Source organism: Oncorhynchus mykiss, chromosome 8 (assembly GCF_013265735.2).
Source record: "Oncorhynchus mykiss isolate Arlee chromosome 8, USDA_OmykA_1.1, whole genome shotgun sequence".
Lineage (NCBI taxonomy): Eukaryota > Metazoa > Chordata > Actinopteri > Salmoniformes > Salmonidae > Oncorhynchus > Oncorhynchus mykiss.
This window is the reverse complement of record NC_048572.1, coordinates 21,553,213-21,576,740: the sequence shown is the minus strand read 5'-3', so window position 1 is coordinate 21,576,740 and position 23,528 is coordinate 21,553,213. Positions and strand designations below refer to the sequence as shown.

The window sequence follows — 23,528 nt, the reverse complement described above, 5'->3', positions numbered from 1 at the left end:
CAAAACAGCAGATGGCACGTATCATGTCAAAACAGCAGATAGCACGTATCATGTCAAAACAGCAGATAGCACGTATCATGTCAAAACAGCAGATAGCACGTATCATGTCAAAACAGCAGATGGCACGTAGTATCATGTCAAAACAGCAGATGGCACGTAGTATCATGTCAAAACAGCAGATAGCACGTATCATGTCAAAACAGCAGATGGCACGTATCATGACACGTATCAAAACACGTATCGTGTCAAAACAGCAGATGACACATCATGTCAAAACAGCAGATAGCACGTATCATGTCAAAACAGCAGATGACACATATCATGTCAAAACAGCAGATGACACATATCATGTCAAAACAGCAGATGGCACGTAGTATCATGTCAAAACAGCACATGGCACGTAGTATCATGTCAAAACAGCAGATGGCACGGAGTATCATGTCAAAACAGCAGATGGCACGGAGTATCATGTCAAAACAGCAGATGGCACGTAGTATCATGTCAAAACAGCAGATGGCACGTAGTATCATGTCAAAACAGCAGATGGCACATAGTATCATGTCAAAACAGCAGATGGCACGTAGTATCATGTCAAAACAGCAGATGGCATGTAGTATCATGTCAAAACAGCAGATGGCACGTAGTATCATGTCAAAACAGCAGATGGCACGGAGTATCATGTCAAAACAGCAGATGGCACGGAGTATCATGTCAAAACAGCAGATGGCACGTAGTATCATGTCAAAACAGCAGATGGCACGTAGTATAATGTCAAAACAGCAGATGGCACGTAGTATCATGTCAAAACAGCAGATGGCACGTAGTATCATGTCAAAACAGCAGATGGCACATAGTATCATGTCAAAACAGCAGATGGCACGTAGTATCATGTCAAAACAGCAGATGGCATGTAGTATCATGTCAAAACAGCAGATGGCACGTAGTATCATGTCAAAACAGCAGATGGCACGTAGTATCATGTCAAAACAGCAGATGGCACGTAGTATCATGTCAAAACAGCAGATGGCACGTAGTGTCATGTCAAAACAGCAGATGGCACGGAGTATCATGTCAAAACAGCAGATGGCACGGAGTATCATGTCAAAACAGCAGATGGCACGTAGTATCATGTCAAAACAGCAGATGGCACGTAGTATCATGTCAAAACAGCAGATGGCACGGAGTATCATGTCAAAACAGCAGATGGCACGGAGTATCATGTCAAAACAGCAGATGGCACGGAGTATCATGTCAAAACAGCAGATGGCACGGAGTATCATGTCAAAACAGCAGATGGCACGTAGTATCATGTCAAAACAGCAGATGGCACGTAGTATCATGTCAAAACAGCAGATGGCACGTAGTATCATGTCAACCCTCCTTTGGCCTTGTCTCATGTAGCGTCATTATTAACAGCATGTTTTGTTGATACTTCTGTCAACAGTGCTGATTGAATCTAAGTTGTCCTGCTCTCAGGCTCTCTAGATTCCAGATGAATAGTTTAATTTAGCTGTCAGTTCACTGCAGACAGATGCCTCCAGACAGTGCTACAGTAGCTGTGTGATTTGAGTGATGTGCTATAACCCTAAATGGTCTGTGATGCTGTTAACAATGCTTCACCAGTCCAGTAGGCCAGCTGATCAGCAGCTGCGCCACAGTAGCATGTGTCACAATAGAACACTGGGGCCAAGTGTCCCAGCCAGACCTTCTTTATGTCCAAGTGTTCTGTCTGTCTCCTTGGCCTGTGTACTGAATGTTCTCCTCGGTCTTCCTCCAGGGTGCTGGGCAGGACAAGCTCGGGATCTACATCAAGTCTGTTGTGAAGGGAGGCGCGGCTGACATGGTGAGTGTTTTAGATCAACGACTACATCCTGTATTCAGAACGACCTCATCTAGTATGTCAATTGTGAAGTATTTTGGCTGTAATGTCTTTTTTTGTTATATGTTGGACCTCAGTAAGACTAGCTGTCTCCATTGGCGTTGGCTAATGGGTGTCCTAATAAATCTACTCAAATCAAAAATCTAGACTGACTCACAACAATGACAAATACATGTGTGTACTGCTGCTATTATACAACCTGTCTCTTCTTCCCTCACCCTCTTTCTCTGCGTGTCCGTGTCTGCGTGTCCGTGTCTGCGTGTCCGTGTCTGCGTGTCCGTGTCTGCGTGTCCGTGTCTGCGTGTCCGTGTCTGCGTGTCCGTGTCTGCGTGTCCGTGTCTGCGTATCCGTGTCTGCGTGTCCGTGTCTGCGTGTGTGTAGGACGGGCGTCTGGCTGCAGGGGACCAGCTGCTGAGTGTGGACGGCCGCAGCTTGGTGGGCCTTTCCCAGGAGAGGTAAAGTCTCAGAAATATTTCTGGCCTGCCTTGCCCCGGGTCACTCTACAACACTACTTGGCCCTTGTGTACAGATTCGGTTTAGGATTGAATCAAGACATGTAATGTCCTGCTGTTGTCCTTATAACGCACTGAAGAGAACCCTAGATAGGGAACATAAAGGCCAAGTTGATACAAAGAGCCATTTCAATAGAAGCCAGTCACACCATGGAACTAAATTGGCTCAATCACGTTGAATGAGCGGGGGACTTATCTACAGTGCACTGACTTACAATGACCTCCACAATGTTTATGTTGGGTCTAATAGTAATGAATAGCTTATCCTTGGTCCACGCCTCTCACAGATTAATCCTTTATACCCTTTCAAACACCCACAACCTTTTTGTCTGTGTGCCTTCGGTTTCCAAATGCCCAAACAGTTGAAACTCAGTGCTCAATCGCTAACATTCTGTTTTCAAAGAGTTGATTTGTACTTTTAAAATCTAATAGCCATGTTGAAATGAAAGCATTACACTCTATCTGCTCTTCAGCTGAGAATCTGTTCCAACTCTTGTTGGTTGCTTTGAGAAGTTATTGTGTGTATGTGTTTGCCAGTGATTAACCACAAGGCCTTGAGCTCCAAACAGACAGTCTAAAACTGTGGGGAAATGAATTTCTAAATGCAATTGCATATGGGGAATGTTTTAAAGCCATTCCTGATCAAGTTATGTCAACTCCTTGTCTGCCAATGAAAGTCTCATAAACATCTGTACTTGGTACTACCACGATGAAAAACAACAACTTTGGCATATTTGTTTTGATCTGTTACATTCAATCTCTCCATTCTAATCTATTCTGATTGAGTCCCAGGAATATATGTGATGTCCTCGTTCTCTTGTCAGGGCTGCGGAGTTGATGACGAGGACAGGCTCTGTGGTGACACTGGAGGTGGCCAAACAGGGAGCCATCTACCACGGCCTGGCCACGCTCCTCAACCAGCCTTCTCCTATGATGCCCAGAGGTACGGGTCTGCTCTGCTAGGGCAATGGTGGTGTCTGAAAATTCCCCTATTGTCCCCTATATAGTGTACTACTGGCCCACAGGGTACCATTCCAGATGTAGACAATGTCCCTTCTTGTTGTCATGGTCTAGAGTCAGTGTTACCACACTAGCATAATCAGGGTTTGTGGCTTGGCTCTGGCATCCCCCCCTCCCCCCAATTAAACTTAGCAGTTGTCATTAGGGCTCAAAATTCCATTGAAATGTCAGAAGCCAAAGTCTGAGTTGTTTTGTTTTCAACATCCAGCCTATAGACTTCTGTGGTATTAGAGAGACAGTTGTAGTTTGAGGTGCTGGATGTTAGTGTGTGCTGTGAACATGACTGCAGATAGTTAAGGATGTCCATTGTGCATGAACTGTCTACTGTGGTTGGCTCATTAATCCTTAATCTCTCTCTCCCTCTCAGCGTCGCAGGGAGGGCGTGACAAGAATGGTAAACTGAGACCAAAGAGCGAAGGCTTTGAACTGTACAACAACTCGGTCCAGAACGGCTCTCCAGAGAGCCCCCAGGCCGACTGGCAGGCCTACCCAGAACCAAAGAAGATGAGCGGGGAGGAGAGGCTACTGAAGAACCGGGCCGACCACCGCTCCAGCCCCAACGTGGCCAGTGAGTAGATCGAAGGGGTGATCGAGGGACATTTATTAGGCCTGTTGTGACATACTGTACATGTCCGGAGGGCAGTGCTACCCAACCCTGTTCCTGGGGACTTGTGCCAGTGTGTCTTGATTAGGAGATTATTTTAGTGTCGGGCTGGAACAAAAGCCTCCAAACCCCATAGCAAGAGATGGTGAACGGTGCTCACTGAGGTGCAGTATGTGGTGTGACCACTGGGGTACAGTATGTGGTGTGACCACTGAGGTGCAGTATGTGGTGTGACCACTGGGGTACAGTATGTGGTGTGACCACTGGGGTACAGTATGTGGTGTGACCACTGAGGTGCAGTATGTGGTGTGACCACTGAGGTGCAGTATGTGGTGTGACCACTGAGGTGCAGTATGTGGTGTGACCACTGGGGTACAGTATGTGGTGTGACCACTGGGGTACAGTATGTGGTGTGACCACTGAGGTGCAGTATGTGGTGTGACCACTGAGGTGCAGTATGTGGTGTGACCACTGGGGTACAGTATGTGGTGTGACCACTGGGGTACAGTATGTGGTGTGACCACTGGGGTACAGTATGGTGTGTGACCACTGGGGTACAGTATGGTGTGTGACCACTGGGGTACAGTATAGAGTGTGTGACCACTGAGTTTGCCTCTGCTCAGCTCTGACTCCATGGCGTTTTCCTCCTCCAGACCAGAGCCAGAGTCCGGGAGGGAAGGCCGTCTACACACGAGGACCTGGGACCAAGATCACCTCTGTCTCCACGGGCAACCTGTGTGTTGACGTGAGTAAACACAGCAGCAACAGCAGCCAGAGGAATGTCTCTCTGAGGAGAAATTTATGAGACCACACCAAGACATTACCAGTCACACCACTGGACAGGTCAGAGCTGAAGTCCATCATGCAGAGACCGTACAGTATTGCGTTATTTCCTGTTTTTAAACCCGTTTTTCTCAGCACTCAAAACTGTAATGAGTCATGAGTCATTGGTGGTAAAAACCGAAAGCAGCGTTACTGAAAATAGCTTTACCTCTTGTTTTTCATGTTCCCCTTTAATGAATCCTAATCAGTTCTCAAACCACTTACTGATTAGCTACCCAGCTGTGGTGCTGTGTTCATGTACTGCATCACCAACAAACAATGGTCTTCCTGACTACGGCACCCCAACGCCATCTACCGTTAACAACACTGATTCCAGAAATCCAAGACCACAAGAACAATTGTCTAGTTTATCAGGTGTCTGGTAGCCAACCTTAATGTATGGTTTGAACTAACACAATTCCTTCTCTATGCGACCACAAGAACGATTATCTTGATCTCTTAGACAACCGTAATGTCTGGTTAAATAGTAGTCCCTTTTTCCTTGTCTATAGGACGAGCCCTCTCCTCCCCATCCGGAGGCCTATCCTATTCCCACTCAGACCTACCCCAGGGAATACTTCACCATCCCAGCCTCCAAGTCTACGAACCGGATGGACTCGGCCCCAGGACAGATATACGCTGACGACAGGGGTCCTCCCGGCCCCATGGAAGACCACCACCACAACAGCATAGCTATGCAGGTGTGCACACAGTGACATCACTCCAGGAGCAAAGGAATCATACAGAAATGTTTTCTCTGAATAGCCTCCCTCAGAGTATATACTATGAAAAGCGTGTTAATTTATAAAGGAATTAGGTGTATACAGTTGGGAAAAAGTGTTGTGCTGCTCTTGCACTGTGTTAATGTGTGTGTGACTGCCGTGTCTGTCCTCTCAGCGGGTGGACCACTCTCAGGAGGAGCTGTGTGACCTCCCAGGGGGCTACCCTCCAACCGGCCTGCGTCCTGAGGACTTGGTCCACCTGCACCAGCAGCAGCAGAGAGAGGCTGACTACCAGCGGGGCAGTGGGGAACACTGGGTCAACCACCACCAGGTCTCCTCCTCTGTGGAGTCCTCCACCTCCAGCCAGGAGCACCTCAACTACTCCTCGTCCTCCTCCAACAAGACCCAGAGCAACCACAAGAGTGGCCCGGGACGCTGGAAGACCCCCGGCCCCATCGCTCCCCACCCAGGCCCCGTGGCCCAGTCCACACGCACGGACCTCCCTCCCCCTCCACCGCCCCCTCCCCCCGTACACTACCAGGACTTTGAGCTCCAGCCCGACCTGCCCCTGCCCCCTCCTCCCTCAGCCACCCAGCAGCAGGCCGCAGCCGCCGCAGCCGACCGCAAGAAGCGCGAGGAGCAGCAGCGCTGGTATGAGAAGGAGAAGGCCCGGTTAGAGGAGGAGAGGGAGAGGAAGAGGAGGGAGCAGGAGAGGAAGCTGGGACAGGTCCGTAACCCAGCTGTGCCTGTAGCCCACAACAACAACCAACACGGGGGCACACTCCCCCCTCCCACACAGCACCAGCAGATGCCCCCTCCCCGGTCCCCCATGCAGCAGGTGCCCCATCCCTACCCCCCCCCCCAGGGCCAACAGCAGGCCCAGCAGCAGCAGCCCCCCAGGCCAGAGAAACTGTCCACCCTGCCCAGAGCGGGCACCCTGCCCCCTCAGGGTAACCCAATGGACACCGTGATCAGAGAGCTGCTCCCCCAGCAGCAGCCCCGCACCATCGAGCGCCGGGACCTACAGTACATCACCATCAGCAAGGAGGAGCTGTCTTCCAGCGACAGCCTGTCCCCAGACCCCTGGAAGAGGGACGCCCGGGAGAAGCTGGAGAAGCAGCAGCAGCTGCACATCGTAGATCTGCTGGACAGGGAGATCCAGGACCTGCAGGCCAAGCCGGAGCGTACGGCCGAGGAGAGCGACCGGCTCAGGAAGTTGATGCTGGAGTGGCAGTTCCAGAAGAGACTGCAGGAGTCCAAGCAGAGTGATGAGGAAGATGAGGAGGATGACGACGAGGACGTGGACACCATGATGATCATGCAGCGGCTGGAGGCAGAGAAGAGAGCAAGGGTGAGCTGCCCTGGAGAGCAGAGGTCTAGTGTGCACAGGGGAGAACAGGAGGATGTGGAGAAGGTAGGCTACAGTATAGAGAATCATACCGGACATCAGAGGTAAGGTGTATGGAGGAAGACCAGTGGCCCAAGATCTTCATAGTGCAATTAGATGCACATGAACCCATCATTGGTTACAGTACACCCATTATAAATGTTCTGAGCTCTGAAAGGTTTTTAGCCTCTCTACTGAAGTTTCTCATGCCAAGGAAGGGCGAGCCATGGGAAGCAAAACACTAAGAAAAGAGGAAATGGAACTGGGCTTAATGGTTACAGAATAGGATATGGAATTCCCATGAGGAACCCCATGAAGTAGCTAGCTACAATGCAGGTGCACATTGCAAAACATTCAACATCCTTACGTCATTGCTTTGCCATGCTGAGCTGAGCTGCTGTACTCGACTGGCTGCGGAGGGAGGGAGGGAGGATGCCGGACACACAACAAACTTACATGGAAACATGGCAAAGTACAAATTGGTTATTTTTAACAAATGTATTATGGCCATTTGGAAATGATTCATCTCATTTTCCTGGTCTAACAAGATGGCTAGAGTAGCATATTTTTGCCCATCAAAAGTGTTGTACCATTGTACAACAAAAAACACCAGAATAAAATGCCATCTAACCTGGGCTAATGTCGCTAGTCCCCTCAGACGACACCACAGATCAACATAAACCCCTCTACAGTGTATTGCTTCTCATTTGTAACTGTTACAACAGTACTATCTTCAGTCTGCTGTGACCTTGTATCCAGACTGTCTAGTGAGACAATTATTCTGGGATGTAGTGAGCAGTCCCTGCCAGCAAGGCCAAGGCTCACATCCCCTTCTTGTCTGTCTCTGAGGGAGAAAGATGGTCTTAGTTTCGGCCAGGGGGTTGGTGGTGGAACGATGTGTAAATTCCTCCTGTAAACGGGGCACTTTGGAGCTCCATGCGAGGGATGGGACTGAGCGGAGCGTTGTCTGTCTGAGGGGAAGTGGGCCACTCATTCGGCCGCTGGCAGTAATAAGCCCCATTCTGTGGAGAAATGTTCCTGGCACCACATCACTGCTGCCTCCAAAACCCCTAAAAAAAATTACTTTTGTCTTCTTCTATGCCCTCCTTTTAATTTATATTTATTTACTCTATTTCTCCCTCGTTCTTCCTGTTTTCTTTCTATTTGTTTTTTTCTCTTCTCCCGCAGCAGACTGCTGTCCCAGCAATCTCTGTTCTAGACTTGGTACGTTCTCTCTTTACGCACTCCTCCTTATCCTCCTTTCTTGTCTTCGGTTCCACCTGTATTTCTCTTCTCGTTCATTCTGTCCCCTCCCTGTCATCTGGCCTGGGGGGGGGGGCTGCTGTTCTCGTGGGGCGACGGGGGCGGGGTACGGGGAAGTCACCCTGCGATGCTGTGGAACCCTGTCTGTCTCCACTAGATAACTGCTGCTGTGGAACGGTGATCTAACAGACAGTCACACTTAGTCATTTGGTCAGGGCTCATTTAAAGACAATACCACATAATAATGCCTCATAACATAAATAATCATCCCTGAAAAAAAAAATCCCCAAAAGAATAAGAAAATCAGTATGATAACTCATCTAACCTTAAAGAAGGTTAGAAAGAAAGAACTACCTGGGGCATGGTTAAATACTGTATTTCTTCCAGAGAACTCAGTACTATGCAGCTGTTTCAGTACAGGGAGCTGCCTGGCCTGCAGTGGGGGTCTGTCTGCATGATTTGAGACCCTCCCCCAGCAGTGGTCATCTGCATGTGGGGTGTAACCCATCATTGTGTCATTGTCAGTCCACTTCATTCAACTCATCCAGCTCTGTGTGAACAACGCCGGTGCTCAGCCAATATAGCATCGCTCTCCTCCTCAACTCCCCTCTCATTGGGGAAGTTGCATCGTGTAGCAAATGTTTCTACTGTCCATCTGTAATCATGTTTCATCCGGTGATTGACTTCCAGTCTGTTGTGTTTGGTCACCATGACATCAGTGATGTAACTAAGGCTTGAACTGGACGCTCCTCTGCTCTGCCTAGCCATGCTGCTGTTTGTTCTCGCTGCACTTTGCCATTCATTCTGCATGTCCAGCTGTCGCCATATGTCTGTCTGCAGTGCAGACCGTTTTACTCTCACCACAGACAACCTATCCTGTGGCAGAGAGAAAATAACCTCTAGATTTCTACACAGCATACAGAGCATCCCATCAGCATATCTAGACCTAGAAGTTTTCAACACAACAAGCCCTTGTCTGGAAACCCGATGCCAGTGTGAGGTACCTCACAGGGGGGCCAATCTACTGAATTAGCCTTTGTGTAGATGTGTGTAGATGCAGACCTGATAGGGGTCCTTAGGGCTTTGGGGATTTACTGTGGAGCTGTGACTGAGTGAGTAAACACACCAAATATAGTGATATGAGCCCATGACAGGAGGTTCTGTGTGAACTAACCTGACCTGCACTATGCATTGAGACCACAGACAGACTAGCGCAGCAGTAGGCACTGCTCTAGTTGCAGAGCTGAGGATAGTTTGTTACTAAATTATATTTCCACCTTTTCACGCTAGGAAGTATGGCCTCACAACATTAATGTACAATGCATTTGAATAGTATATGAAACAGTTGATTTAAAAGTATATTCCACTGATTCATCTCCAAGCACACAATTTTGAAGGACTCCTGAGATCACTAGACTGTAGGCCGTTCCTGGGCCGTGTACATGGTGCTGAAGTGTCTGTGTGTAGTTGCAGGACGAGGAGCGGCGGAGGAAGCAACAGCTGGAGGAGATCCGTAAGCGCGAAGCGGAGGACCGGGCCAAACAGGAGGAGGAGAGACGCTGGAGAGAGGAGGAGAGGGCCAGACGAGAGGTCGATGAGAAGGTACACCTCCCTGACAGGACCCACAGAACCACGTATATCGACGCTACACAGTTCTCGCACAGCACATAGCTAGCTAGCTAACACCCAGCTGGTTAGACGGGTGCTGTCAAAATATGATTTCTCATTTATGTTCATACAGGCAAAATATTGTATCATACATTTCTATCTGTGATTTCTGTTCAGTCAGACTTCAATACGATTATAAAATAATATGAATGCAATAGACCGCAATGAAATCCAGATGCTTGCATTGCCCACAGCTGTCTTTCAGTATTATTATTCCTTCCATTTTATTAAAGCTAGTTATGTGAACGGATTGATGTCACTGCCAGCAGAGCAGATTAAAGCAGAATGCCCCAGTCAGATCTATTAACAGAGGACATCAAAGTGAAAACCCAGAGAGAGTCTTACCTGCATGGTAATTATAGTATTACCCTGTGGGGATCTGCCCAGCTAATTGTAGTTTACCTCGTGAAACAGGAGTTGTGCCTCAACAAAACAGCCCAGCAGCAGAATACACAGTGAAAAACAAAGACCGATCCGTTGGATCACTTCTCTTCAGGGGGTGGAAAGGGTCAACTGAGGTGGTCGTTTTTTGTGAAATCTGCTAACGTGATCAGCTTTTTCAAGGTTTCTACTGTTCTGTTCCCAGTTGGTCAGTCTCCCACAGAGCTGTAAGTAATCTTGTGGGAGGAGTTGTGAACACGCCCCTCTACATTGAACCAGTCACAGAACTGTGAAGGGTACTCTGTCTGACAGGGTTTTAGGAACATAAGAAGAAGCCAGTAGACAGTGATTAGTGATGGAAGTAGTACCCTGTGTTCAGGGGAAGTGTTATTGGGCCAGAGAGCAAAGGGCGTGTGGACAGGGAGTCTGCAGACAGACAGGATGCTGACTTATCTTAATGAAACCTGGTGGTGTTTGGTCTGTCAGAGGCTAAGCATGTTTTTGGAGCGCTAGTGTTTTGTGTCCTCAGTCCCAGTTAGTTACAAGGACATTGAATTACCAGTGGTCTGAGAGCAGCAGCACCCCTTCATCTTGCCTTGTGTGACATTGTTACAACATCCCAGTGCCATTTTGTTTTACTGTGTGACCATTGATTCAGCTGTTGTCTTCCTGTGAGTCATCCTCACACCACTGGTAATTGAAGCCCTGTAATAATGGCAATGATGTCCAACTGCATGGACTCATGATGGTCCCCTTCCTCTGTGTTATGTAATGTTATGTATGGATGTATGCATGTAACCCTCCTACCCCCAAAAAGCATGGTAGTCACTTTTTACGATATTTTACATTTGCTGGGAAGCCATAGTCATTCCATCAGGCACTGCTTGGAACCGCTATTGGAATGCCCCACCCTCGCTGTGGTTTGTGGTGGTCATACCAGAGTACAATACATATCTGTTCCCCCACCATCCTCTCATCGATGACATATACCTACCCACCATACCACCCACTACGCACACACTAACCCAGGGGATCCATGTACAGAATCCAGAGCTGACCAATCTCTATTACCAGCTGGTACCTTTCCAGAGCTAAAACCATAGAATCCCTCCAAAAATCCCTGAATTGGAGTCTTCAAGCCTATCGGATCAGTTGACTGTAGTCTATCCCAAACCACTTCAAACTGTTGGCCCCAGCTGTCAGAGAAGTCTCTTTATCCATCCTCACTTCTGGTGGTTCTCAACACAGCATGGAGGGAAGGAGAGGAAAAACAGCACATTTACATTTTTGTCATTTAGCAGACGATCTGATACAGAGTGACTTACAGGAGCAATTAGGGTTAAGTGCCTTGTTCAAGGGCACATCGACAGTTTTCACCTAGTCGGCTCATGGATTCAAACCAGCGACCTTTGTTACTGGCCCAACGCTCTTTACCGCTAGGCTTCTCTACTAAAGTATTACAGAACCCAGTACACACAGAGTAGTCTCCCCCACCTCACACACACACAGACATACAGACACATAGTGGACAGATAAGGTGGAGGACTTGTCTGGGTGTCTTGTGGCCATGGGTAGTCTCCCTCCAGCAGAGGAAGAGTGAGTCAGGTCCAGCCAGCCATGCCTTGGTGAGAGTAGGCCACACTAACAGGCTCTTCCCATTCCCTTAGAGGAGGCAGGAGGAGGAGTACTACACACGTCTGGAGGAAGGGCGGCGCCGGCAGCACGAGGAGGCCGAGCGCAAGCTGCTGACGCCTGACGAGCCTGGTCTGTACAGACCTCCCCTCCCCAGGGACTACCAGCCTCAGCCCCCCCCTCCCACTGCATCCCCCGCAACCACTGCCACTAACGCTCCACCACCCCCGCCTCAGAGAAACACTTCCTACCTCAAAACCCAGGTCGTCTCCCCTGACGCCTTGTACACTGCCAAGTTTGTCTCGTACAATGACGAGGAGGATGAGGACACTACAGGCCTAGCAGGTCAGGTTAAGCTCTCCTCCACCAGGAAGTCCTATGGCGACCTCCCGCCCGCGCACAAGCCGCAGCCGCCTGCGCGCAAGCCCCGTCCTATGTCTGATGGGATCTTTCTGTCCAGCTCATTCCAGCCGCCGGCTGTCAATGCCAACAGTACTGCAGGGCAGCCCCCTCCCCCTCCCATCAAACCCAGCCTCAGCTTCATCCCGACAGGCAACTTTAAAGGTAGACACAGAAAGGAGAGAGGACACGCCTCCCGTATACCTCTCACTCCATATCTCTCATTCAGTCGTTCGTGTTTTTTGTGTTATATTTTTGTGTTCCTGTTTTTCCAGTACAGAGGCGTTCTGTCTTCCATTTCCCCTTCTCCCTTTCTCCCACTATTTCTCTATTCGCAATCCAATAGATCTATATTGTAGTTGCCAATCAACTTGTAATTCGTTTTTTCTCCCATCAGTTTGTGTTATAGTTTGTTGTCCTCTTTTTTTGGAATTTCCACTCAACCACTAGCAAATCAGGTTCCATTTTTGTTTAATTTTCCCAATCCTTCTGTCAGAAAATGTCCTCTGTCCTCACCCATTCCTCTTCCTCCAATCATCTTTCTAGTGAGTAAAAGCAATCGGTAAACCTACCAACCCGTGATTCCCTGTGAAAGCACTCCAGATATCCAATCATAGTACTGTTGGTGTTGCCGCTCAACGCCGACCAGCCCATGTGTGTTTGTTTTTGCTGAGGGGGTGGCCTCCCGCCTGCGGGCCCCACGGCTGCTTGGTGGTGGTGTTGGCTTTAAGGAACACTGAGACACTGGCTTATCTATCACACACACTGTGGTGGGACCTGAGAGGAGCAGCTCTCTTTAGGCTCACTTGCACACCTGGCAAAGGGGAAAGATCTGTTGAGTGAGGCATTGTCTTTGTCTGTGGCTGTTTAAAGCTCTGTCAGGGCTCCCAACCAATCACTGATTAGATTACTGAGCAGTACTAATTCACTTGAATCTAGTTCTATGGTCTTCATCTGTGACACAATGTTTTCTATTTAAGCCTTTAGTGACCCCTACTGACAAAAGTAGAAACGTTCTGTTATTTTCATCAACAGCTGGAACCAATGACATTCTATTTTATAAGTTATTAAAACAGTATTTATGCTTTCATAAAATGTTTAAAGATTAGCTTTGTTTTACATTTGAGGAATAGTCTGTACATTTTTTGCTCAACAAACCACAATATTTAAAGCCTCTTGGTGAGAACAGAATTCAAGTGTAACGTGGATGTCAATTAAGGCAGCCCCCCCCACCTCTCTGGTTCAGAGGCGTTGGGTTAAATGCAAAGGACACATTTCAGTTGAATACATTCAGTTGTACAACTGACTAGGTATCCCCCTTTCCCTTAATATCTCTATCTTATGTTACTCTAAACACAATACATGTTCAGTGTTCCATTGTAAGCCGTAGCATAGACTACTGTAGTAAATAACTTAATATTCACATTGTCCGGAACCACAGGATTGTGCCTTCATTTTCCAGACAGATGAGTTTGTTGGTACATGTTCTAAAAGAAAATATGAAAGTGACCCCCCCCCCCCCTCCCGGATATGAACACTTTAAACAGCCATGGAGAAAAGATGTCACTAATGCAACACAGTCTAACAGTGTCAAGATGTTCAGTGACTGTCACCATGCATGTAGCATCTGCACACAGCACCAGTGCCCTTCCCCTACCCAGTATGAATGATGATGATGTCTGGGCCTTTTGTTATTGTGTTGCATTCCTCACTCAAATTGAGAGACCAATCACTAACCTTGCTATAACCCCACATCAACATAACCCGCCTCACTCCGTCACACGCCTCCCTGCGTTGAATCTATACTCAATCCAATCGACCTGATATCCATTGCTATCTACTGCCTCTGCTGCTTTGCACTCCTCCTTTCAGCGCTCAAGTGTTCTGCTCACTCCTTTATGTGTCTTCTATGACTGTTCCAGTCTCTGCCGTCTGTCTGCCATGTCTCTGTTTTTGTGTATTTCATCTGGTATGCCCTGTCTGTCTATCTGTCTGTGCCTTCTGTGTCTCTGGCTGTCCCGTCAGTCTGTCTGTGTCAGTGATATTGTCTAATGCTGCTGCTTGCCACCACCACCTCCTCTGAGGGCCATGCCATGGTTCACGTGACCCGTCTCCACCTGAATCATTGGCTCCCTCTGTTAACAATAATACATTCAGGCAGACTAATCCACTGGCAGCATCAAGAAGAAGGGCAACCCAGCTCTCTGGTTGAGAAGACGTCTAGATGTCTAGCCAAAGGTTTTGAGAAGGCTCAGATTCCACCTTCTGCTCCACTTTATCTTAAAAGAATATCAGCTAAATCTGACTAATGTGAATATTTGGAACCAGGTGTAAGGAAAGGAAAACATTATCCATGGCACACGAATGTAGAAAGACCTTTGGTTGACTTTTATGCATTTTTACAATTACATCTGAAGCCAAGTACTGTTCTGTATAAGCTTAAATTTGGCTTCCGAAAGAATGAAATCAACAAACCATGAAAAACTGTGTTTCTGTGGTGACTTAGTTACTGGAGGGTTCAGAAGGTCTAGTTTTATCTCAGGGGACAAACGGATCTTGGATAGGTACCAACTTGTCAACCAGTCTGTAGACTCCGAGAGCCTGTTCTGTGCCAGAAGAACTTGACCCTGCCAGTGGAGACCTGCCTCGGTTCACACGTCAATGTGTTTGTGTCTGCCCTGCTATCCCTAGTTTTCATTCATTTTAAACAAAGAGAAATCCACATGCATTTGAATTATGGTTGTGCTTCCATTCAGACACAGCATGTTGGAACACAACCAGTAAGATTCTATTAGTGGGAATTCCGGGTTAGTGTGATAGACAGCAGCAACTGCGTTTGCCTGGCCCGGGCACACACGGACACGTGATCTTACTGATTAATGCCTACTGTGGGTCAGAGATAGAGGTCACCTGGGGGTCAATAGTGTTGGGTTAGAAGTTAGAATGCCAGTTAAGATACCGAATCAGTCCTCATTCAGCCACCTGTGGCTTTGATGAGCTCCTAGCTACCATCCAGTGGTTATTAAGTAAAGTTTTAGTCATAACAGGCTTGATGACAGTTTATCTTGGGTGCTACATGACTTAGTGGTTGACCTCCACTTTTGATCCCACAAACTTGTTTTGCAGACCCTGCTGCTTCAGGCGTGCCTTGGACTGTACTAACACTATTCCCTCAGCTAATCTAGTCCCTGTGGCTTGTTTTGGTCTGTGGAAAAGGCACCGTTGTATAATTTGAACGTGACTGAAAAGTTGCTGGGTACAGATAACGATCATATGTAGCCTGGACTGTGACTTGGCAACAATTTACAGTTGACACGGTGTTATGTCACAATAACTTTGCATTGGTGTGCGATATTCTTTGTGTACTGAAGCAGGTAAATGTTATCCCAGGGAATACATTTAGTAAAGATATGTTCTACACAGAAGTTATGTACCCAGCAGCTTTTTAAAAAATCTAAAAAATAAACGCTATGGGTTTAACCTCCCAACATGGTACAAAACATATTCATTAACTAATGTGCTCTGTTTCCCCAATTTAATGAATGAACATAGGATTTCATTCATACACTGGAAACACAACCGGGCTTGTAGGATCAGGAGAAGTTTACAAGGACCCGCGAGAAAAGTGGACGAAAGGGTGAGGCCTGCCATGCATCTCTCTCTTCATAAACAGACAATTCAACTGGGTCAGAGGAAATACTTTTAGACCGAATGAGGACCATAAGAAACTGAGACGTATGGAGGAATTCTCAGAACACACAACGTTGTACAGTATATGTTTTAAGTCGTATTGTGGTTGCTTTTCTCATTGCAGTGGTCAAGAACAGGAAAACACTTTAAGTGAAGGAGCCCCGGAGAGTATGACATTCAAGGAGCGCCAGCGGCTTTTTTCCCAAGGGAAGGAAGTATCCAACAAAGTCAAGGCCTCGCGAAAACTCATGGAGCTGGAAAATGAACTCAACACAAAGCAGTAGACAAGTAGCCTTAGCAAGAAAAATTGACCGCCAGGCCCCGACTGAGCAATGGGAAAGAGAGACAGGTTTTGTTTCCCAGTGACTCTGCTTTTTTGTTGTTTTTATTGAACAACATACATTACATACAATTTAGACGTATCGTTGCAATAGGTGAGACATTTATTTGCTTAATTTCCCTCTTAAACTATCAGATATTATAATAAAGCACTGTAAAAAAAATAATAATACATAACAAAAATGAATTATACTACTAAGACAAATTTGAAATCACATGAAGGGGAATATATTTTTGTTTGTAAAATGGTTCTTGGGTTAAGGGATGAAAAAGTTTTGTTCATTTAAACGATTTTAATAGCTTAATGTAATGTGGAATATTTTATGATGTTATTTTATGCTCTTTCTGCATTACATATTTTCACACTTTTAAATAAATGCCCAGGCTTACCAGACCAATCTTTTAAGTTGAACTTCTTTCTATACTCATTGATTCAAATGGAGTAAGTTGTCCATTCTGGTTTGTGATACACTGTATTATTCATTCCTTAGAATGTGGCTTTAGTTTTGATCCAGGCATCACTGGAAGAGGATATGTCTTCACTATGACTTCCACATATATAAACTGGTTTACTGGGGGTCCACCTGAGTGCACGCCCACACTGTAAATATCTCTCTCCTTCCAAACATAACTCTCAATTCTTAATAGTAACAGCTCTCATTTGGTTTTCATCTTCAGAAATGGACGGTTCAGAGTTTATCCAACAGGGCATTTTATACAAGTGTGACGTAGGAAATTGAGATAAGGAACTCCTTCCTACCTTTTGGTTCTCACTGTAAATTTGGGAAGGGGGGGGGGGGGGGTCTTATGTTTTCTATTCCCCCCCCCCCCCCCCCCCCCCACACACACTTTTTAGTATTGATTTTCTTTGTTTGAATTTAACAGTAATTTGCCGAGTTGTGAAATTTGACCAGTTATATACATTGCCAGTATGCGGAAAGTGGAAGCGTACCATGATGGAAAATTACTTCATTTTCAGTTCAAATGATAATAAAAATCCAAAGTAAAAACCTTGTTTTGTTTTAACAGGTATTTATTTGAACCTTATGTAATGTACTTGCACAGATTTTGTTTATTTAAAATGCTTGAGCATTCGGTTAAATCGATACAAACAAACATTGAATACATTTGGGACCTATAGGCTACTGTAGGTAAATGCTGTTTTAAGGATTTGGGCAGAATGCTATTTACATGAAGTACATCTCTTCATTCACAGCTGTTTGAGAGACTCCATCTTGTGTGTAAATATGATTTATTTTTTTTCAGAACATGGGCCAGATTTGACTTTGTTAATGTTCATTATCCATAAAGTAACGGTATCAATATCCTGTTTCAGCTTTAAAGATGTTAACCGACATGTATACAAATGTATTCATGTTTCTCATTTTAGGTAACACATTTGAATCATTTAAATTGTTTCATGATAGCCTTTTGTAAATCATTAATAAATACAGATTTTACAAAATGCTGGAACTCTGTACACATTTGTGTAGAAATATTTACAATTGTTTTCTTTACATACTTTAGCTATAGTTTCTTTGTGATAGTGATAATGCACCTCTTTGCAGTGTGTACTGGCGTATGTATCTTGTGTACATGCACATCTTGAAGACTCCTCCAAGGAACTATGGATTTGAGAGGAACATATCTGATTACTGACGTGAGTAGTAGGCCTAACCTTGGTATGTCTGTCTTTGGACTAAGGTTGTTTTTTACATTATTATAAGACTTTCTTCGGTGACTGAAGAAACTCCATACAGTGGGTGTCTTCAGGTATTAAGACCTGCAGCATCAGTCCTAAACTGTGGAACTGGGCAGCCTATTTTCACATCACCGATTATCCTTTTGTGCAACACTATTTTCCTATCAGAAGGAAAACATTGAAGTCTATGTTAGGTGTGGTATTGAACTGTTAGGGTTGATAACAATGTATAGGTCTGATCATGATGGGACCGCAAAGCCTTTTGAAAATGGCACGTTCTGCTGCAGCTGGGAGCACAGAAACTGGCCAAATTCTACTCACTTGCAACCATTTTTTTCTAATAAACTGAAACATGGACACTGTTCTGTTTAATTAGTTACCGTAGTGATTTTAGCATGTAAATCTTGGGGGGTTAGGGGGGGGGGGGGGGGGGGGGTGAAGCATGCCAGCAAAGCCACTGCACAACACAAGACTAAACAATACATTAATTGCACTATAAGGGTGACAAACAGTTCCCACAAACTGTTAGGGCCTACATAAAGCTGTCCCAACACCTTACCACTGCTACACCTGGCTATCAGCGAAGCCTTGTCTGGCAATGAAACATTCATTCAGCCTCATTTACTGCCTTTAAAAAAATGCTGATATGGCTGACTTGCTTAAACAAATGTGGGTTCTACTGACAATTGAGATGTTCAAACTATGGCACAAGGGGACAAGTGGATAAGAGGCAATCTGTAATTTCGATTAAGCCAAGCGAGCTATGACAGACATAGTCAATATAGCTTTTTGTACGGAGACAGAATTCAGAACATGGGCCGTTCTTAGTGTTCTCCCTGTACACCAGCTCAGAACCGTAGGATAAATAAAGGGGGCATATAAGCAGACAATGAAAGCTCTTACAATATTCAAATACATTTCTCAAAAACAAGTTATAGGCTACATGTGCACCAAATTATTAGGGTGATGCACATGGGCTACTAACAGTTTACTACACAACACACACTCTGTATTACTTTCTTAGCTACAGTATACAGATGAGAGAGGCCTGTAATTTTCATCATAGGTACACTTCAACTATGACAGACAAAATGAGGGAAAAAAATCCAGAAAATAACATTGTAGGATTTTTTATGAATTAATTTGCAAATGATGGTGGAAAATAAGTATTTGGTCACCTACAAACAAGCAAGATTTCTGGCTCTCACAGACCTGTAACTTCTTTAAGAGGCTCCTCTGTCCTCCACTCGTTACCTGTATTAATGGCACCTGTTTGAACTTGTTATCAGTATAAAGGACACCTGTCCACAACCTCAAACAGTCACACTCCAAACTCCACTATAGCCAAGACCAAAGAGCTGTCAAAGGACACCAGAAACAAAATTGTAGACCTGCACTAGGCTGGGAAGACTGAATCTGCAATAGGTAAGCAGCTTGGTTTGAAGAAATCAACTGTGGGAGCAATTATTAGGAAATGGAAGACATACAAGACCACTGATAATCTCCCTCGATCTGGGGCTCCACGCAAGATCTCAACCCGTGGGGTCAAAATGATCACAAGAACGGTGAGCAAAAATCCCAGAACCACACGGGGGGACCTAGTGAATGACCTGCAGAGAGCTGGGACCAAAGTAACAAAGCCTACCATCAGTAACACACTACGCCGCCAGGGACTCAAATCCTGCAGTGCCAGGCGTGTCCCCCTGCTTAAGCCAGTACATGTCCAGGCCCGTCTGAAGTTTGCTAGAGAGCATTTGGATGATCCAGAAGAAGATTGGGAGAATGTCATATGGTCAGATGAAACCAAAGTATAACTTTTTGGTAAAAACTCAACTCGTCGTGTTTGGAGGACAAAGAAAGAATGCTGAGTTGCATCCAAAGAACACCATACCTACTGTGAAGCATGGGGGTGGAAACATCATGCTTTGGGGCTGTTTTTCTGCAAAGGGACCAGGACGACTGATCCGTGTAAAGGAAAGAATGAATGGGGCCATGTATCGTGAGATTTTGAGTGAAAACCTCCTTCCATCAGCAAGGGCATTGAAGATGAAACGTGGCTGGGTCTTTCAGCATGACAATGATCCCAAACACACCGCCCGGGCAACGAAGGAGTGGCTTTGTAAGAAGCATTTCAAGGTCCTGGAGTGGCCTAGCCAGTCTCCAGATCTCAACCCCATAGAAAATCTTTGGAGGGAGTTGAAAGTCCGTGTTGCCCAGCAACAGCCCCAAAACATCCCTGCTCTAGAGGATATCTGCATGGAGGAATGGGCCAAAATACCAGCAACAGTGTGTGAAAACCTTGTGAAGACTTACAGAAAACATTTGACCTCTGTCATTGCCAACAAAGGGTATATAACAAAGTATTGAGATAAACTTTTGTTATTGACCAAATACTTATTTTCCACCATAATTTGCAAATAAATTCATTCATTTTCTCATTGTGTCTGTCATAGTTGAAGTGTACCTATGATGAAAATTACAGGCCTCTCTCATCTTTAGAAGTGGGAGAACTTGCACAATTGGTGGCTGACTAAATATTTTTTTGCCCCACTGTACACTAAGTTGATTGTGCCTTTAAACAGCTTGGAAAATTCCAGAAAATTATGTCATGACTTTAGAAGCTTCTGATAGACTAATTGACATAATTTGAGTCAATTGGAGGTGTACCTTCAAACCCAGTGCCTCTTTGCTTGACATCATGGGAAAATCAAAGAAATCAGCCAAGCCCTCAGAAGAAAATTGTGGTTTATCCTTGAGAGCAATTTCCAATGGGACAAAATTCACGCAACTTGTTATGGGAAGCTTGTGGAAGGCTACCTAAATCGTTTGACTTAAGTTAAACAGTTTTAAGGCAATGCTACCAAATACTAATTGAGTGTATGTAAACTTCTGACCCACTGGGAATGTGATGAAAGAAATAAAAGCTGAAATAAATCATTCTCTCTACTATTATTCTGACATTTCACATTCTTAAAATAAAGTGGTGATCCTAACTGACCTAAGACAGGGAATTTTTACTAGGATTAAATGTCAGGAATTGTGAAAAGCTGAGGTTAATTGTGTTTGGCTATGGTGTATGTGAACTTCCAACTTCAGCTGTATATATCTCCCTAGCTGAATGAACTGTTTCGCTGCCAGACAAGGCTCCACTGATAGCCAGCTGTAGCAATGGTAAGATGTTAGGACAGCTTTATGTAGGCCCTAACAGTTTGTGGGCACCGTTTGTCACCGTTGTGCAATTAATGTATTGTTTAGTGTTGTGTTGTCGCTTTGCTGGCATGCATCCTGCTTTTTTCCCGACCACAGAAAGCACCGAGCTAGGCTGAAACACATGCATTTTGGAGCTCCTTTACTCAAGAAAACAAAAAAAGAGACCATGTTTGTATAAGGCTTTATTAACTTAGTGATATCTTCTTTTTTTTGTACATTGTTTGCAAACTGATATGTGACAGATTAATGCCAAAATAACACGCAAAACAGGCACTGCAGTAGCTACTAGAGCAAGCGCAATGTTTATACCCTTTAGGCAAGTGTAGGTCAATTTGTAGAGAATGCTATACCATTAGATGGTCCAACGGCAAAGACGACGCTGTCTAACAGCAGTGAAGAAACAATGAAGCAGTCTAGAATGTGTTAGCAGCCTTGCACGAGATGCTACGTTGCAACCACATAACATAATGTTCAACACTTTGGTTGAAATGAATTGGCTACAAAATGCATAGAAAACCTGCTTAAAGGAGGTTAACTGCGATGATATATACCACAACCCACTAACACGATTATCAGATTTTGTGTGCTAATGTAATGCTAACAAGGAAGTGAGCACGAGAACATCTTGCAAAAGCACGTGATTTCTAGACAGCAATTTAGTGCTACATTCAACCCGCATCGCGGAAATGCAATTTTACAGCGTGAATGGAATGTAAAGGCAATGTTCCCGCTTCAATTATACCTTGTTGTCTGTGCCCAATACTGTTTCTACCATGTTGTGCTGCTACCATATGTTTTGTTTTAAGTCTCTCTTAATGTAGTGTTGTGGTGTCTCTCTTGTCATGATGTGTGTTTTGTCCAATATGTTTATTTTTAATCCCAGCCCCCGTCCCCACAGAATGCCTTTTTGCCTTTTGGTAGGCTGTCATTGTAAAAAAAAAAAATGTTTTTCTCTGACATGCACTGTTAAATAAAGGTTCAATTAAAAAAATAAACGGAGACTGCATTCACAGTAAACGCTGCATATGTCGGCTCAATCTGAAATGACCTTTATATTTCTATCGCGGAATCTGTAGAATAAAAAACTGGCGCATACCCAGACACATTATTTTGTGTGAAGGTGCTGACAAACAAGGGAATAACTATAAACTCAAAAAAATAGAGTCGCACAATCCATATATCAACTCCCGGATGATTATTGGGTCTACCCAATAAATTAATGGAAGATGATATATGGAGTGTGCGACTCTTTATTTGTATAGTTTATCATGGAATCTGTAACACTTACATTTTACAGATTCTCAAAAAAAAACAGCGTATCTAGTTCAAATAGCTATACTAATAGCCAACTCATGCTATGCTTAATATGAGTCAGGATGGCCGAGCGGTCTAAGGCGCTGCGTTCAGGTCGCAGTCTCCCCTGGAGGCGTGGGTTCGAATCCCACTTCTGACAGTATATTTTTCTACATTAACAGTATTAACAGCGTTGTGACCTGAATCCACTCTCGACGGCTTTAATTGTTATTCTTTTTTTAAATGTATCTTTACTTAACAAACGATTGTTACACATCGATTATTGACAATCCATTCACAACCAATCTGTAACAAATAACAGCATTATAAAAATGGAAATGGCGTATCAATTACTGAAATGAGTCCGATAATTGTGTTAAAGGCATACTTGAGTAATTTTCTATTAAGATATATTTACTTTTACTCAATTTGACGGTTGGGTGCTTTTCCCACCACTGGTTATTTTTGTGGCCAGTGGTGGAAAAACGGTCATACTTGAGTGAAAGTAAAGATACCTTAATAGAAAATGACTAAAGTAAAAGTCACCCAGTAAAATTCTACTTATGTAAAAGTCTAAAAGTATTTGGTTTAAAATATACTTAAATATCACAATTAAATGTAATTGCTAAAATATACTTAAGTATCAAAAGTAAAAGTATAAATCCTTTCAAATTCCTTATATTAAGCAAACCAGATGGCACCATTTTCTTGTTTTTTTAAAAATGTATTTATGGAAAGCCAGAGGCACAGTCCATCATTCAGACATAATTTACAAACGAAGCATGTGTGTTTAGTGAGTCCACCAGATCAGAGGCAGTGGGGATGTCCAGGGATGTTTGGTTGACAAGTGTGTGAATTTGATTATTTTCCTGTCATGCTAAGCATTCAAAATAAGTACTTTTGGGTGTCAAGGAAAATGTATGGAGTAAAAAGTACAATATTTTCTTAAGGAATGTAGTGAAGTAAAAGAAAAGTTCAAGTAAAGTACAGATACCCCCAAAAAAC

The 23,528-nt window shown here is 44.8% G+C and overlaps 1 protein-coding gene and 1 non-coding gene across 19 annotated transcripts in view; both read left to right on the top strand.

Moving 5' to 3' along the window:
• afdna (afadin, adherens junction formation factor a) overlaps positions 1 to 17,783 on the top strand; it is a 129,107-nt gene extending 111,324 nt beyond the window's left edge. For 6 of the 18 annotated variants that reach the window (XM_036985016.1, XM_036985015.1, XM_036985026.1 and 3 more), the window contains 12 exons: positions 1,778 to 1,843; positions 2,261 to 2,334; positions 3,216 to 3,334; positions 3,779 to 3,979; positions 4,669 to 4,760; positions 5,350 to 5,538; positions 5,735 to 6,910; positions 8,135 to 8,170; positions 9,677 to 9,811; positions 11,926 to 12,454; positions 15,842 to 15,926; positions 16,104 to 17,783. In XM_036985016.1, coding sequence (XP_036840911.1) covers positions 1,778 to 1,843; positions 2,261 to 2,334; positions 3,216 to 3,334; positions 3,779 to 3,979; positions 4,669 to 4,760; positions 5,350 to 5,538; positions 5,735 to 6,910; positions 8,135 to 8,170; positions 9,677 to 9,811; positions 11,926 to 12,454; positions 15,842 to 15,926; positions 16,104 to 16,263 — 2,862 coding nt within the window. In that variant the 3' untranslated portion in view covers positions 16,264 to 17,783. The remainder of the gene's footprint in view (positions 1 to 1,777; positions 1,844 to 2,260; positions 2,335 to 3,215; positions 3,335 to 3,778; positions 3,980 to 4,668; positions 4,761 to 5,349; positions 5,539 to 5,734; positions 6,911 to 8,134; positions 8,171 to 9,676; positions 9,812 to 11,925; positions 12,455 to 15,841; positions 15,927 to 16,103) is intronic. The other 12 variants (XM_021611944.2, XM_021611940.2, XM_021611943.2 and 9 more) reach the window with 7 other exon arrangements.
• Positions 17,784 to 22,600: 4,817 nt separating this feature from the next.
• trnal-cag lies at positions 22,601 to 22,683 on the top strand. Its single transcript has one exon. It is a non-coding gene; the product is annotated as a tRNA-Leu (tRNA).
• The last annotated feature ends 845 nt before the right edge of the window (positions 22,684 to 23,528 follow it).